Source organism: Stegodyphus dumicola, chromosome 5, assembly GCF_044657685.1.
Source record: "Stegodyphus dumicola isolate Sdum_Otavi_A_Nest chromosome 5, ASM4465768v1".
Classification (NCBI taxonomy): domain Eukaryota; kingdom Metazoa; phylum Arthropoda; class Arachnida; order Araneae; family Eresidae; genus Stegodyphus; species Stegodyphus dumicola.
In genome coordinates, this window is record NC_140772.1 from 29,507,165 (window position 1) to 29,524,505 (window position 17,341).

General features: G+C 33.2%; 1 protein-coding gene across 2 annotated transcripts in view; it reads right to left on the reverse strand.

Annotated features, from left to right (window-relative positions):
• Nucleotides 1–17,341, reverse strand: part of Rab3GAP1 (RAB3 GTPase activating protein subunit 1) — a 391,448-nt gene that overhangs the window by 321,620 nt on the left and 52,487 nt on the right. For both annotated transcript variants that reach the window (XM_085816530.1, XM_085816531.1), the window contains exons 13-15: nucleotides 15,141–15,334; nucleotides 8,834–8,908; nucleotides 2,565–2,737 (exon numbers count right to left, since the gene is read on the reverse strand). In XM_085816530.1, the coding sequence (XP_085672656.1) occupies nucleotides 2,565–2,737; nucleotides 8,834–8,908; nucleotides 15,141–15,334 (442 nt within the window). The remainder of the gene's footprint in view (nucleotides 1–2,564; nucleotides 2,738–8,833; nucleotides 8,909–15,140; nucleotides 15,335–17,341) is intronic.

Here is a 17,341-nt window from a genome sequence, read left to right on the forward strand (position 1 = left end):
TGAACAATGGGGCTTTCTAACCGAATAAGAAATTATGTCTGCTAAAAAAAAAAAAAAAAAAAAAGCATAAGCAACAAACGTTAAAAGAAATGTTTAATAAAACAAATAAATACATATTGAAGCTTGCTGACTTTTGTTTGGGGGGGGGTCAATTATGATTCCTTTAAAATCATAAATGATTCATTATTTCAGGAACAACCTTTTCATATTTTCAATTTCATAATTTTTACATGTAATCTTACTAGATTTAAACTGATAATTTAAAATCCGGAATCGCCTTAGTCCCGACACTTCCGGATATCAGACTTTATACTGTAATGCTATATACGAGGGTTGGAACTTTAATAGTGGCAACACAGCTGAAAAAACGCTACGCAACAAAACCAAAGACTATCGCGTATACCACACGTAAACTACATACCTACCTTACCTCTCAGCAAAAAGACTCCTCCTGCCTACGTCACGCGCATGCGGAATGACACGAAGAACGAATCCTTGTATTAGCTCGCGGTCTAAAGTAAGTGTTGTCAGGATGTTTTCAAAACAAGAACAACGATGTTGGATAAATATTGAATGTGCCAGAGGTCGTACAGCACGACAGTGTCATCAAGGGCTTCAAGAGGCTTGCGGAGAATCTGCATTGCCTTACAAAACCGTAGCAAGATGGCTGAAAGCATTCAATGAAGGACACCAAAATGTGGCAGACATGCTGCGGCCAGGTCGTCCGAGTGTCAGCGATGCAGACGAGCAAGCTGTTGCCGCACTAATGGACAGTGATCGCCGTCAAACGATTCGTCAGCTGGCCGGACAAACAGGATTAGCGCATACGACTGTGCTGTACATTCTGAAGGAACGCCTGTCCATGAGAAAAATTGCTTCACGATGGGTTCCACATCAATTGACGGGAAATGCAGAAATGGCTACGATACGATGCTGCCCGAACCCACCTGGAGCGCTATGAGCGCGAAAGAGCAAAATCTCCGACCAGCTTTGAGAAAAAAAACGGCGACACTTTCTGCAGAACGGTCCTCGCATTTTGCATGACGATGCTCGGCCGCATGCAGCGCAAGCTGTGACTGATTTGTTCAAGCGATGGGGCTGGTAAGTGCTTTACCATCCACTATACTCCCCAGATCTAAGCGCTCGTGACTATGACTTAATTCCTAAGATGAAAGAACCACTTCGTGGCACTCGCTTCCAAACTGTTCCTGAGATTCTTGCGGCAGTAGACCGGTCCATTCAAACTATCAACAAAACAGGCGCTGCTACAGATATTCTGCGACTTCCACATCGTTGGAAACGGGTTTCACACAATGCTGGCGACTATATTGAAGGACTGTAAAACATGGTGACATGAATCACTTTTGTATTCCTTGTAAATAAATAGTTGCCACTACTAAAGTTCCAACCCTCGTACATTTACTGTCTATTCATTATTTTTTATAATATGCTGCTGAAAGTGAATTAAAGTTATTCCTATTGGAATCACTTATCTATTAAATCAAAAAAAATAATAATAAAACAATATATTTTACATTAATATAATAATAACACTTAAATGCTTAAATAATTGTGCCTTAATAATAAGGAAGTATTCCTTGCATTGGTAAAACTCCAGCTTAAGAAACTAATGAACCAAGACTGGATTGAAACATTTAGGAGGACCTAAGCACTTAGAAGATTTTGGCGGTATCACATGCATTTATGCCATCCCCCCCCCATTTTTCTTCTCTTTCGGGTTTTTTTTTTAAATTCATTTTATGGTAAAACTGGCTTTGGGAAATTTTCGTAGTGCCCCCCTTTCCTGGGTCCCTACGTACCTTTTTGTGGTTCACTTTCTGTTGATGCTCTAAGCATATGCTTTTTTTTTGCTTGATAGTTAATCAAGCTCTGTTATGACCATTAGCATATGAGCTACTCTATAAATTAGCTTTGCAATAGATGTTTACCCAGTCGATGTTTGCATATGTCTATATCAGGGGTTTCCAAACCTATGCCCGTGGACACTGTGGCGCCTGCCGATCGTCTAACATAAGCCCGCCACTATGTGATCACAATAAAAATATTTTAGTTTTCAATAAAATTCTATGTAAAAGTTTTCTCATTTTTAATGAAATAGAAATTGCATCCAACACAAATACCAGCACAAAGTGAATTGCGACCAATGTCTTTTTTTTTTATCTGCATGTATATTAACTCTATCCAACTATAAATTCACCTCGAAAAAGTAAATGGTGTCTGCCGTCCAACAGATATTCTAGAATGTGCTCTTAGGGACAAAAATGTTGGGAACCCCTTATATAGACCAATAACATTGATCTTAAATTCCTGTTTTTAAATTGTGAATATTAAATTTAATTACAAGAGCTTAATTTTTCAATTACATTTAGATACATTAAAACCTGCAATTAATAATTAGATAAAACAATACAAAAATTCGTATTTGAAAGTTAATTTACAGATTCCTGTTACTACTGTGATTATAACAAGTTTAAAAAACCTTGTCAGAAAACGTATTACTATACAGAAAAAATATATATATAATAGAGAAAAATCACACATACCACGGAAGGGTGTAGTTGTTTTCCCAGCGATGACGCATTTCTAAAAGAAAGTCCTGCCACAGTTGTGCTACAGCTGGTAAGCCACCATAGCTATGATTAACTTGACACATAGCTAATGCAAGTCTCCATGTTAAACTGTCAACAGGAGCACTTTTAAAAGAGCTAATATGCTCCTAAAAATTAAAAGAAAAAAAAAGCTCCAATCCATTTAATCAGAAGAAACAAGTAAACTCATTTGGTGCTGAATATAGTCAGAAAAAATGGAAAAATAATTTTTGCGTTCATACAGATAGAATTCAAGAAAAATTATGTACAAGGGTATTTATTATACAACATACTGATAATAAACTATTTTTTTGGTAACGAAATATATTTTTAATATTCACAGCTTGATTAAATAAGGCTTTTTATTTCTGGCAGGTATTATTCTGGCAGCAATCACACTCAAAATCGCACGAAATAAGTTGTTACTTTCCATAGCTTGTTTTTTTACCACTATATGAACTCTGCTGACTCTTGAACGGATTTCTAGTTTTGATGCTAACACTTTGCTGGCAGTTGTTACCATTATATTTCAATCAGACATTCTCTGTCATGTACAGTTTCACTGTCTGTCAACTGGAGCACTTGTGATTTTTTTTGCCAAAATGCCCCACACCTAAAAATGATTGATTGCTTCTACTACATTTCTTTGCAAATTTAATAAATACATGATGCAAAATGTAGTAAAAATTAAAGTGACAAACAAATGTAGCCCCTAAGAACTTTCCCCGCAGGAAAAGGATTACCCTCTACCACCAAAAAAAAAAAAAAAAAAAAAAAAAAAGAGCAACGTAGACATCTATTTGTTTTAATTCTTTTGCAGTTGAAACAAAAAGGAAGCCATTTCCATCCAGCCATTGGGGGAGATGAAGAAAATTAAACAAAACAAAAAATTAAAAGCTCACATCCTTCCAGAAAAATTCATGATAGTTCTTCGGGTTGCTGCAATACTCTCTGGAAATCACAGTCATGAAGAATGCAAGTATAACTGTAGGGGCCAGCAATTACTACAAAGCCAAATATCAAGATTTATTGACAGAAGATTAACCACAGGCATAAGACCCTGCTCTGAAACAGATTTTATTGTTGGATGCTGGAAAGCGTGCTTTTTATGATTGGGTATCATACTATTCTCCAAACGCCATGCATTTTTCTTTCATTTTTAGTTTATAAGTAAGAAATTTTGGAGCTTGTTATAGTAGAGAATTATTGAAGTTATCTTTTACATAAGAACAAAAGGCTTTATTTAGGCAAAGTTTTTTTAATATATATAAAAATTCGTCATCCTTTCTGCTTGAATTAAAATTTGATATAATTGCACACTAACAAAATCTAAATAAGAATTTATACTTCCATTCTAACAAAAAAAAAAAAAAAAAAAAAACCTCAAATATTAAGCCATCTTATAAGTAAAGTCGATTTTCAGAGAGAACTTGTTTTCTAACACATTTCGCAGATGTAACAGAATAATACTGAATAAAGACAGCTTTTTACAGATAATTTCTTGCAAAGCACATGAGTACTAATTTGTTGCTTTAACAGCCTCTCACAAAAAATGGTAGTTCTAAAAGAATACCTCAAACATGTCACGCTGCAAGAGTATAAAGCGAACCAGATAGTGTTTAGAGACTCTGATGGCCATACCAAAGGACCCAGGTTCAAACCCCATAAAAAGCATGGACGTTAATAAACATACAGTGCCTGTTCAGCAAGGGGCCACTCAAAATATGAGGTGGGTGTTAAGGGAAAAGAGGTCGGAGACACTCACACAGCACCTTGAGGTGTTATTCCTTGGAATTTCATTTGGGGTGGGAGCTTAACAGTTAGCAAGGCTTGGCAACACTTAATATCCTTATCTGTATGCACAGGTACTGGCTTTGTTTCATCCTATACCTGTATGAGTATAAAAATGACAGAAGGGCAAGAAATTATTACACAAAATGTATGGTAAAGGTATTTTTTTGAATATCTGCAAGTGCCCAAAATCCTTCTGTAAATATGAACAAGGTGATTTTCATTTAAAAGACGTAAGCCATTGTGGACATCCTTTTTATCTTCTTTATACTCATTTTTATAATCATGTGTTAAAAGCTGCAATTGAAAGAAATGCTGCTGAAAAGTTGAGTAGAGGATAATTAATTGTCATCAACTATCCATCGTCATTTAAAGGAACTTGGAATCCTGTCTAAGCTTGACAAATGAGTTGCACATGCATTGGGGCTAATTGAAAGGAATGTGCGAACATCTGCACTGCTCTTCATTCACATTTAAAAAAAACTTTTTTTTTTTTAATCATTCTATGATTTTTGCTTGCAGCTTGCAAAAATTTCATTGATGAAAATGAATATAATTAAGCATTAGAAACAGACTTTCAAGACTTTTCCTCCAATAAGCCAACGGATTTCTTAAGGAATGGTATAGAAAAACCTAGTACAGCATTGAAAGAATATTATTGATTCAGACAGGGATTATAAACTGTGTACTCAAAGGTCCTTACCCAGTTTTTATTTTCAAAACCATTGGTTGCAGACATACTTTCAGACACAAACATGTTTTAAATGACACAAATATTCACGTTTTAGCAATTATAAATGAAAAATAGTCGATTTTATAAAAGATCACAAAATATGGCTTTTATACTTTCCTCTAGTCTCCATTTTCATATTTAGGAAAACATTACATTCATTACAGGTAGGCTAATAACAGAGAGCAGAGACACCTGGTGGCAAACATTGCAAAGCAGCTTTATGTTTTTTGTACTCCACTATCTAAAGACAATGCTTCCCACAGGACTCATAAAAATGTGTCATCGGTAGTTGACTAAGAAACTGCAATTACATTTACACTGCTAAACAAGGGATGCTGCGGTTGAAACTTTTGGGATGAGGGAGTATGTGCATTGTTCTGTGTCCCAGTGTTGTTGCCACTGATGTTGGTCTTCATGTTGTAGAAAAAGTTTCAGATCTGAGGGGGGGGGGGAAGGCACAGGAATTGTTTTCTGTCTCATGTAAATATTTTTTGCCACTTCTTTGGCAAACTGATCAACTGTTTTGTTGCCTTCATGGTCTTTTTGTGCTTTTACATACACTACTTTAATATTTTTATCACTGTGGTTATTAAGAAGCATTTGTATTTCAGCTATGAGGGGTGAGATGTGCCTATGATTATTGATAGCCAGAAGTAATAACATGCTATCAGTACATATTATGATACTGGTACTGTTAACTATCACTGCATGTATGTTGGCTATACTGATTGTAAAACTTTCACTTAAGAGACACTATTGTATGCATGGAGGTAACCTTACTAAGTCTGAGTTATGCTGCCATCCTCATACTACACGTCTGCTTGCACATTTCTTCATCTGATTTTAACCCATCAGTAAAGATTATATTTGCTCCTTGTGGATTGATAGCATTTTTGGTTTTGTTAGCAGTGATTTGCACTCAAATGCCTTTTTCCCCTGGGTGCATCTGGGTGGCATTTGCTTGTCATTTGTATTGAGTAAGACTGTAGTACAGCATTTTGCAACAGTAGGTGATGTTGCAAAATGCTTTTTCCTATTCAACACTTTGATGCAATCACAGCAGACCCATAACGACAGATACAGCACTGGTGGCTGCTGTTCTATACCTTTTACATGGACTATGTGCAATGAGACACTGAATCATTAATAAATGTTTCTGCTTCCTACTTCTCATTGGAAAAGACCAGATGGCTGTGGCATAGGGAATAAATTTTCCCACAACCATTTTGTGGAGAATCCTTTCAATATGGAGGTTTTACCCCCAGCTGGAAGGTATTGAAAATATCTTTTCTCAAAAAAGCTCAGTATACCTATTTAGTTTCCCTGGGTCTACTCCCCATACCATTTATCACAGTTTAAGCACAGTAACCTGTAAATGGTGCTGACAACAGGTTAAGGCACAAATAATATAATTTATAGAATTGCTTACAGACTTACACAAATATTACTCATGCTCTATATGACCCTTTATGACCAGACATTCTGAGTACATAAGTATTAATATATGTAACTCGTCAATACATATTCTGATCCAATAAAAAGGCTGAGAGCTCAAAATAAAATGTGTACAGAAATTACTGCGATTGAAATGAAAACACACTGTGAGTCGAATGAAGCTCAATCTTAGCATAATTATTGGTGTCCATCTGCAATTTGATCATTCAGTCCACAAGATTTTCTGTTTCTAAAGTTCCATGTACTATATGCAAAAACATATGTGATGAAATAGTGAAATGAAAACACAGTGAAGTCATAAAACTCCAATCTTACCTAAAAAGCCAAAACAATTGACTTGATCTAAATCACTGAAGCCTCCAATGTATGATGAAGTGAAACTAACAGCCCTGTTTACAAACCATCATTGCAGACATTCAACTAGCATCTAGAAGTGATGTCATTTTTGCACTTAGATTCCAAGTGCAAGCTGCAGCATATAAAACTGATGAACACAACAGAGAATATTATCTGTAGTAGTCCTGTCAACTCTAATAATGTAAAACACACTATCAATAGATACCTGAACAATAAAACAACACATTGTGAATTAATAGATCACATTACATTTTAAGCAGATCTGATGCACAACTGTGCACAAGCTGAATACAAGTGGAACATTATTTGCCAGATTGTGGTGTCTTCACTGTGAAATTTGGGTAGAGAAAGAATTCTCATATTTATTATTATTTGCATATGTTCTGCCCTTAAGCACTACATGGAAAGGAGGGATGCCTTTGTGGAGGACCTTCTAAGGAAAACTGGCTCATATTAACATGCTGCACATGGGGAAAACACAAAAACACCCATGCAGCCAGCCCATATGCAGAATTCAAACCTCGGACAGAACTACCAGTATTCAGGGACTGTACCGCTTGGCCCTTGGTGAGCAGTAACAATTCTCATACAGGCCTGTTTTTATTGATTTGGTCATTGTTCATCAGTTTTTTCATCTGGAACCTTGAAGGTCTAGGGCTACAAAGGAATTCTAGGCAATTGCATTCTATCTTGTTTGTGGGAACAAAATAGAACATGTCCTACTTCTTTTGCAGCACGATAATGTGTCTATTCAAAAGTATAGCTATTGCTAACTCTATGAGAATGACGATGAATGAACTTCACTGGCTATGCAAAACCCCACTCTTGAATTATGTGAGCATATTCAAGATGAGTTGGAACACTAGTTTTGAGTAACATCAAATAACCTAACAGCCAACTCAGATTGTTCATCATATTAAAGAAGGAATGCTGTAAAATACCAACAGATATTTAAACAGAAAATTTTTTTAATGTCTTCTTTGAACAGCAAGTTTATGATAGTAGTAAAAAAAAGAGCCCATACAATTCTGAAATGATCTGAGCTTCAGATACATACATTCCTGTAAGTGTCCAATCATAACTAGCAATGCAGCCAAGAGTTTCATCCAATATCAGTTATAAAATCAAAGAAAAGCTGTTGTTATAAGTTAATACTTTATATGGTAATAATAATAAAAAAAAACTACAATATAAAACTTAATCATAAAAAAGGGTGTTAATTTAGATTGTTTCTAATTTTTGAACTTGGAGTAATCTTACTGAAGTACTACTGCTACTGGAATAGAAGACGCAATACTTTGAATGAAAGCTAAATTGTTGATTGGGAAAGGAACTTTTGCACTCGATTCTGCATAGTTTAAAAGGAATGGAGTAGAAATTACATTGGACAGAACAAGGGAACAAAATTTTACCCAACTCAAATTCAAACTCTCGGGAAACAAAAGCTGCATAATAATAGCCTAATTATATTGCATCATGCAAGAATGTTCTTGTGGAGACAGAAGTGCAAATTCTTTTGAATGTCCACATGAATTTTTAATTTAAATGAAAGCTACGTATATCTATAAGCTCTATAAGACATGGGTTATTTGAACTAAATCTACTACATTATGTTTATCTCAAATTAAAATTTAGACTTTAATTGCATTTACATATAAGAAAATGTTTCTAAATTGAAACTAAAGACAGTTATTTTTCTAAGACTAATATTATGGAATTATACATAAGTAACAAAAAAATTAAGAGACAAATATAAATAAAACTATATAAACTTATAGTTACATGCATGTAACTATATAAACTTATAGTTACATGCATAAAAGTTATCAAAAGTAATTCACATAAATTTATGTAGTAATATACTTGTCTACCATACTTAACCCAATACCTGTATTTTTGCTAGAGGAGTATTATCTTGCAAATCATTCATTGAATTCACAGTATCTCTCCAGTCATCACACTCCTAAAGTACACAGAAACATGAAATTTAGTGATATATAAATAGCAAACATATTATAAACTTTCAATTAATTTTGATAATACTAGGGATTCCGTGGTTAACTCAAAATCATAACCTCACAGCAGTTAAAATAGCACAGAAGAGAGGAATATCCCACATTACAATTAAAAGAAAAATACTATTAAGAATTTAATTGTATTTTGAAGCAGTTGATTCTGAAGAATAAGTAAATTTAGTTGTGAAAATTAAATTAGCATTCAAAACAACAGCAACATACTACAAAACAGAAAGAACATCATTTTTGTTTATATTACTCTTGTACTTCAACAGAAGCCATAGCAAAACAAATGATTAATGGCTTAAGATTCATTCATAAAATTAATTAACTAAACAATAAGTTTTCTTAAATGCAATGAACTCATTTTTAAGTCTTAGGTGCTTCTTAACCAATTTGCATTCAGAAAAGTTCTTACAACAAGTAATACTTGCAATATTTGTGAGAACAATTTACAGTAATATTATTATAATACATTTCAAATTTGCTCTGGAAACCGTATTTTAGGGTAAACTGCAAAAATTCAAAGCAACCATTCTTTCACCTCTATATTTAATCTTTCCAAGCAGTAACAGGAATAAAATACCAAAGCATTTCTGTCTCAGTGTGGAATTCTTCCTTATTTATACAACTAAGGTTATAATTTAATTTACATATGTATTTTACAATCAAAAGTTTCCATTGAATAAGGAATGCATAGCTAAAAAATAAAGCTATCAAAATATCTTAGTAATTTCTTTGAACACCCTTCTCAGTGTAAAACAATTCTCATTTCAATTCAATTTCATACAATAGTCCAATATCTTGTGATTCTCCACCTCACAGGAGACAAAATAGATAAGATTGGTTGATTAATAGTTCTCCCTGGGGTTAAATCCCAAAGAAAGCCTTATGCAGTTTACTTTATGAGTAACTAGCCGCTACACCAGAAAAATGCCTAAAGGGAACACCAAACATTAAATTTTAAAACTGCACAGAATTTTATTCTGCAGAACAACTTTTTCAAAAAACAAAAACAAAAGAAAAAGAGGGGGGAAGAAAAACAATTTCAATAAAAATGTATTATAGTACATAAAAACAATTAGTACAAAATAAGCAATATCCTTTAACACGGCTATTAATTATCCTAATAAATAAATTAACCAACTTCCCATTTAAAAATCTTAAGAATTCAAATGGTATAAAGGAAGTTAAGAATTTTGTTTCCTAAAAAAAACATGCAAAACTTTTTATATAATTAAAATTATATATAATTAAAACATAATATGAAAAATTAAAATGAAATCTCATGTTTTAAGAGAAAACAGTCAGAAGTCCAGTATCCAAAGCAATGAATGAAAAACTGTTGACAAAACCACATTTCCAAAAAATGAAACTATCAATAAAAAGCAATAACCAATCAAAATTGTGCTTTGTGGATGACATAATTCAAAATATACAAAGCTCTTTGCCATTACTTAATAGGTGTCCCCTGATAACATCGCGGAGAAAACAACGCAAGGCGAAAACGTCGTGCTACAAAACAACGTGGGAGAAAACATCCCAAAGAGAAAACATCGCAGTTCTAAAACATCGTCGCCGAAAATAAAACGGTTAAAAAACTTCGCAGTTTAAAAACATCGTCGTCGAAAATATCGTGGTAAAAAAGTATTTACAAATCATCGCATGACGGTAACACCGCAGACATGTTTTTTTTCAGGTTTTAATAATTGTAAATGGATACCCCAATAATGATTTGTGAGAGCAAGATGTAAAGAAGGATAAATTTTACTTTCATATTTTTTATTAACTAATAAATTTTTGCTGAGAAAGTAAAAGGAAACGTAAATATAGAAAATTAATGCAACTTATAGCACTTAATAGAATTTTAAACCGACATAGTTAACAAAGGCCATTAATAAATCATTTTTATAAAGTTTTTACTGGTAATTTTTCATGAAAAGTATAATCTATAAGTTGCATTTAATTTTCGATGCTTAAGTTTCCTTCTTACTTTTTCAGCAAAAATTTATTAGTTAATAAAAAAATGTGAAAGTAAAAATTATCCTTCTTTACATCTTGCTCTCACAAATCATTATGGGGATATCCATTTACAATTATTAAAACCTGAAAAAAACATGTCTGCGATGTTACCGTCATGCGATGATTTGTAAATACTTTATTTTTTACCACAATATATTCGACAATGATGTTTTCAAACTGCGAAGTTTTTGAACCGATTTATTTTCGACGACGATGTTTTGTACCACGACGCTTTAGAACTGCGATGTTTTCTCTTTGCGATGTTTTGTAGCATGACGTTTTCGCCTTGCGTTGTTTTCGTCCGCGATGTTTTTGGCTGTAACCAGTTAATAAGAGAGAGACACATGTGCATCAGAATAAGAAGACTGCGATGTGCGTGTTACATGTATAATTAAAAATATTTTATCTCACATTTTCAACAGTCAGCAGTACAGTATACAAAGTATTGAATGAAAAAATGTTGCCAATACCCCAGTTCTAAAAGAATGAAACTATTCAAAATGGTGCAATTTCATCAAAAAAAATAATAAAATAAAAATATCTTATTCAAATTTTGAAAAAAATCGCTTTGAGGTGCACTGGTTTTTGTCTAGATGCACTTATGTATCAAATTTCATAGTCCTGGGTCTATCAGCTTACGCGCAGCATGAACAAAAGACACACACAGACTCTTTTCTTTTATTACTCATATATGTAAAGATGTAAGGTATGTAATGTAGTATTCATGCATACATGACATTAAGCTGAGCCAATACCCTTTTCATAACACTAATATGAGCCAATGCCCTTTTCATAACATGAATATAAGCCAGTTCTTAGTTTATAAGCTCTTCATGAAGAATTTTAGTTCTTGTGAAGATATTCCTCCCTCTAGATTAATAACCAAATCCTACATTTAGTCATAAATACCACTCAAAAGTAGCAAAATACTGCAAAAAGCCACTAGTTAAAATAGTACAAATCAAAAGTAAACAACACAGAAACCAAAAGCTTGAGTTGTATTCAACTCCCACTAATGAATGACATTTGGAATCATAATTCTTCAATAAATAAAAATACCAAAATTTTGAAAAAAAATATTTGTTAGGAATATTTAAAATATTACTCATAAACATTTAAAAAATGATATTAAAAAGTGTTTGATACTTTTAATTCTCTTAAGCAAGCCTTAACATGAAATTGATTTTGACATATTTAGTGGATTAAAGTAAAATTAAAAAAAGCATCATATCAATTCGCAACAGGGATAGGTACAGATATTTACTGAAAGAAAAAACATATATTTCAATGGGGAAATGAATATGCATTATAACAGCATTCATTTAAAATTGGTGGTAGTTGTAGGAGGGGAGGAAAAAATCATAAATATCATGATTCCAAATGGCTTCATTGGAATTAGGTCTGAAAGGGTTATACTGCTACAATTCCAGAATTAGCAATTTGTTTTAAACATAAACAAAAATTAAAACTTTAATTTTGATAAGACAGCTGTAATAATAATAACAACCTTCCAAAAATAATAAGATGGATTGAATTAGAAAGTTAAGGAAGAGAACAATTTGTTACGTTAAATAAACCAAAGTTCTTTTAGAATCTAATTCTTTGCATAATTCTCAATACCATGCCAAACAAACATGTTTTGGAGCTTCATTTATTATTTAGGTCAGACAGAAAGATGTTTCCCATTTCTTCCACAACCACTCAAGAGCCAGAAATGTAGTCAATCAATGTTGTAATTTCTTAGGAAACAAAAGCGAAATTCTAGTACCATCTGATGGTTTTCAATGTATTTAAAGTAAATCGGTAATAACTTTAATATTGGAATTTACTCACAAAATTGGACCAATTCTTATTGCCTCATATATTTTCCTCAGTTTTGTGCTCTGCTTAATCAACAATAATTCAAGCACCAATTCTTATTGCCTCACATATTTTCCTCAGTTTTGTGATCTGCTTAATCAACAATAATTCAAGGCTCCTGGTTGCATCTCAAAATCATATGCCCAGCACACTCTTCAGAAGTCATGCCCTCATAATCTGGATGCCCACCTCATTGTCCAGCCAAACACACTCCCGTGCTAACCATATTACCATTCACAATATGACATTCTCAGAGGTGAAAGAGTCCCCCCCCCCTTTTTCTTTTTCAGATTTTCTTAGGAGATTACCTAAGAAATATTCAGCCCATCAGGCATATTCCTGAGATCAATGGAGACGGCTGAAAAAAACTGTTAAGAATTAGTAGCCGAATGCCATTTTTAATATAAGTATCCATCAATCAGTATATTGTCATTAAAGTTACACTCAGAAATTTCAGCTAGTAGGAAGAAAAGTCACTTTTATTGCAAACCTTCTTTTTTCTACTATTATATTCTTATTTCCTAGAGTGTCTAAAAAAAAGTGCATGTGGTCTGAAGGTCCAGATATATTTGGCATCCAGATTTTGGGCTTTGTACTATATAATACAAAAAATATAGCATTCAACAATCATGGCACACATGTGTCATCATGTGTAAGGCTTGTTACTGCAGAACAGTCTAAAACAGAGATACCTGACTAATAGCTGAGTGGTTAACACTACTGAATACTGATAGTTAGACCATCTTAGGGTTCAAACACAGGAAAACAGTTGGCTACATGGTTTGTTTCATGGTTTTCTCCATTTGTAAACATGAACACAAACCAGTTACTCTCAGAAAGTCCTTCGCAAACACATCCCTCCTCTAAGGCAGATCACCCTTGTGGCTTTGTAGCATTCAGATAACTTAACCCAAAAGAGAGGTTGCAAGATTGTATAAAAAAGGAAGGTAATAGGCGATATAGTCCCCTCTAACAGTTATACAGTTTCCACAACATGACTTCATATTATAAACGAGGCAGTTTATTAAGTCCATGTGACTGTCAGTCCCATTCCCACAGAAATGCTGTTTTAAAGACCCAGAAAATTTTGAGAAGTGAAAGGAAGAATTACATTTACTGTCCTGAGAGCATTGCAAACATCTTCTATAGAGTTTATGTCTGGAGATATGGCTATTCAATCCAATCTTTCATTAAATTTATCCATCAATTCTGGAGATAATCGACCAAATGTAAAAACTCTCAATTTTGAACAGCAGTGAATTTTTTAAATTTAAATTAAACTGGAATACACCAATGCCTTTAAAGTTGGTCACTGGTGACCCACAAAATGGAGCCACTTGGTAAACCCACAGGATACCAGCAAGAAGCTGTGCAGTAAATTAAGATATGTATTTAAATTAAGATTAAACTAAAGCACATTAATATTTGTTAAGGCTAATTGGTAACCACTGCTCATCTATTTTATTATTGCTTATCTATTATTGCCTACCTATTATTACTTATTTAGTTGAGGGTCAATTGTAATTAACCAGTGGGTGACTGATGTGGGGCAGTGTAATAAATTTAGACAGAGTTTAATTAAAATTATACAGAAACACAATAGCAACCTGGAATACATTTAGTCACCAATGATTTGGAGGTTGAACAGTCACTATTCGATGACTTATAGGCTGATAGTACTAATTCACATCATAAAGCAATAACTCCAGACCTAAACAACCAATATGGAGTAATACACTATACTTAGACACATTTTTAAAATACTTACAGCAACTGGAAATCAACCTCTAAGGTCATTAGTGTGGGACAGTGCAGTAAATCAAATAAATTATTAAAATTAAATTAAATAATTAAATCAAAAGATACTGACAACCAAAACCAGAGGATAATGGTATAAGGTATTTCTCTCACTTCCCTAGCGTGCCTTCGTGCTGTAACGGTAGCACGCTGGGCCTGTATTCCAGAGGTCCGTGGTTCGATTCCCAGCGAAGGCGGTTGCATATTTTTCATCTCTTTGGCTTCCCCCCCCCAAAAAAAATACCTAATGACACTACAATGGTAGCACTTCTGATTACAGAAATTCATATCGAGCTTACACAACCCATGCAACTTTTTTCATTTATTTACATAATTTATAAATTTTAATGCTACTAAATTAAAATAGTAAATATTTTAATTTAATAACACTGAATTAAAATTAATATTTTGAATGCTGATTTGAATTCAATGAAGACTTTTTTCAACCCAAAACTTGCTTTTATAATTCATATCAAAAGTAGAAATATAAATAATACTTACTGGTTCAACAGGAGTAGGAGCAGAATCAGGGAAAATAAACTGCAGAATTTTAATCAATACTTCCTCACTTATCATCAGCTGTTCCTCATAATCTGAATGTTGTCTTGCTCTTGGATGCGGTAAAATTGAAGAAAGGCTGGGAAGAGGTGCTGGTTGTGCAAGTTTATCTAATGCTTGAGTAATATGTTGATTTTCTAAAGCATTCAAATAGAAAACAATCACGTACATGAAATTAAATAATACAACTTATATTCAAATATGATGATTAATAGCTTTTACAAAAACAGGCACAGTATCAAGGTTTGCTGCCTGGCACTGAAAAATACTACAGTCAAAAGTCGTTAATCTGGACTCGTCGGGACTTCAGCGATTCCGGATTATAGATCATCAGTTTAAATCTCGTAAGATGGCATGCAGAAATTCTAAAATTAAAAATATGAAACCGTAATTTATGAAATAAAAAACAATTATGATCTAAAGGGTATCAAAATTTACAAAAAAAAAAAAAACTTAATATTTATTTGTTTACTTTATTAAACATTCCTTTCAATGTAAGTTGTTTAAGTTGCTTCATTTTATGTGATAATACTTTCTCTTTAATTCTATAAACAGATACAATTTCTTGTTCAGTTACAAAGTTCCGCTGTTCAAGTCCCGTTAATTGCTGTGCCGAGAATACCTACTAACTTGTCAATCGAAATTTTTTCGTTTTCACTAACCTCTCTGTCACATTCTTCATGTCTTTATCCATTTTTTGCAGCAATTCCACTTTTTGTTTGTTGGACATCGAAACATACTTTCGTTTTGTAGATCCTTTGGAAATAGCATCGGAAATTCTATTTGACATAATCGAAAGTTCAAGTTTACTTTTATAAAATTGCTCTTACAGTCTGCAAAAAATAATAAGCGGGATCCAATTTGAAGATTAAGGAACAACGCAATCATTAACATTAACTGAAATAGATAATTAGATAATTTTAGCTTACACCGTCCGTTATACATTAAACGCGCAGGCGAAAACGTATTCTGCACTTGCGCACACGCATATGCGCAGTCAAGGTCTTACACGCACGCGTAAAACGCCTGTGCGCATGTGCCAACACGGCGCATGCGCAGAAAGTTTTTAGCTTTGAGGTCCGGATTATAGATCATTCTGGATTATGGGTGTCCGAATTAACGACTTTTGACTGTATTCAGCGAATTGCTCCATTTCTAATCAGTTTAACATATGGCTGGGAAAAAAAATATATTGGAATGATTACCAAAGGAGATGAGACTACAGAATTTAAACATTACAGCTAGAATATGTATAAGTGCATATTAATATGAATACGTGAATACCTCTACCATAAAGTCATGTTTTCAGTTCAAATAATGAAATATGTAAAAAATAATTTAATGATTTTCTTATAATTAGACTAATTTTTTAAGTAAAATAATTCACGATTTAACACACAAGTATCCCACTGAACTACTACGGACGTTTTTGCCATGCAAAGTTACAATATGAAAAACACTTCATAGTTGACAGACAGTTGTTAGATCTTTATAAAATACATCAAAAGCACTTCTTCTGAGGTACACTACCAGCAGCTCCATTATATTTGCTTTATATTTTGATAACGAATGTTTTATGGTAAAACTACTAACTTTTTTTTTTTTTTCCTTAGTGGCTCTTATCAACGAATGAATGATTTCAGAAATGCTATTTTGGATATTGTAATGTCTGGCTATTAAGTTTTAGAGTACTTCTGTATCAAAAGATAAATTTGCTCATATAATTGATTGGGTGATATTTTATAAACAATAAAAACAAAGGGATCAGCTTATACTCCATTTTGAATGGAGATATAAAATTGAAGATCTAGAAATTCAAGAAGCCTGGTGATGCATAGGTGCATCACCGCTTGCATTGATCTACGAGATAGGTGTATCATATATGTACTATCAAAACATAAACATTCTTTTAGAATCTTTTTAAATAACTAGATGGCACTTTGTGTCTGCTACCCTTAGCTTATTTGAACCTATACATTGTTGACCTTGTGTCCATAAAGTACTTTTTGATTCTGGTGATTCTTTTTTTGATTTATCAAAGAGAGATATAAAGTAAACAAAACCCAGCTAATGCACAGTTGAGGTTTTACAAAATATAAACACTGCATAGTTTCCAATGCTTTAAACACATTCTTTGTTGTTTT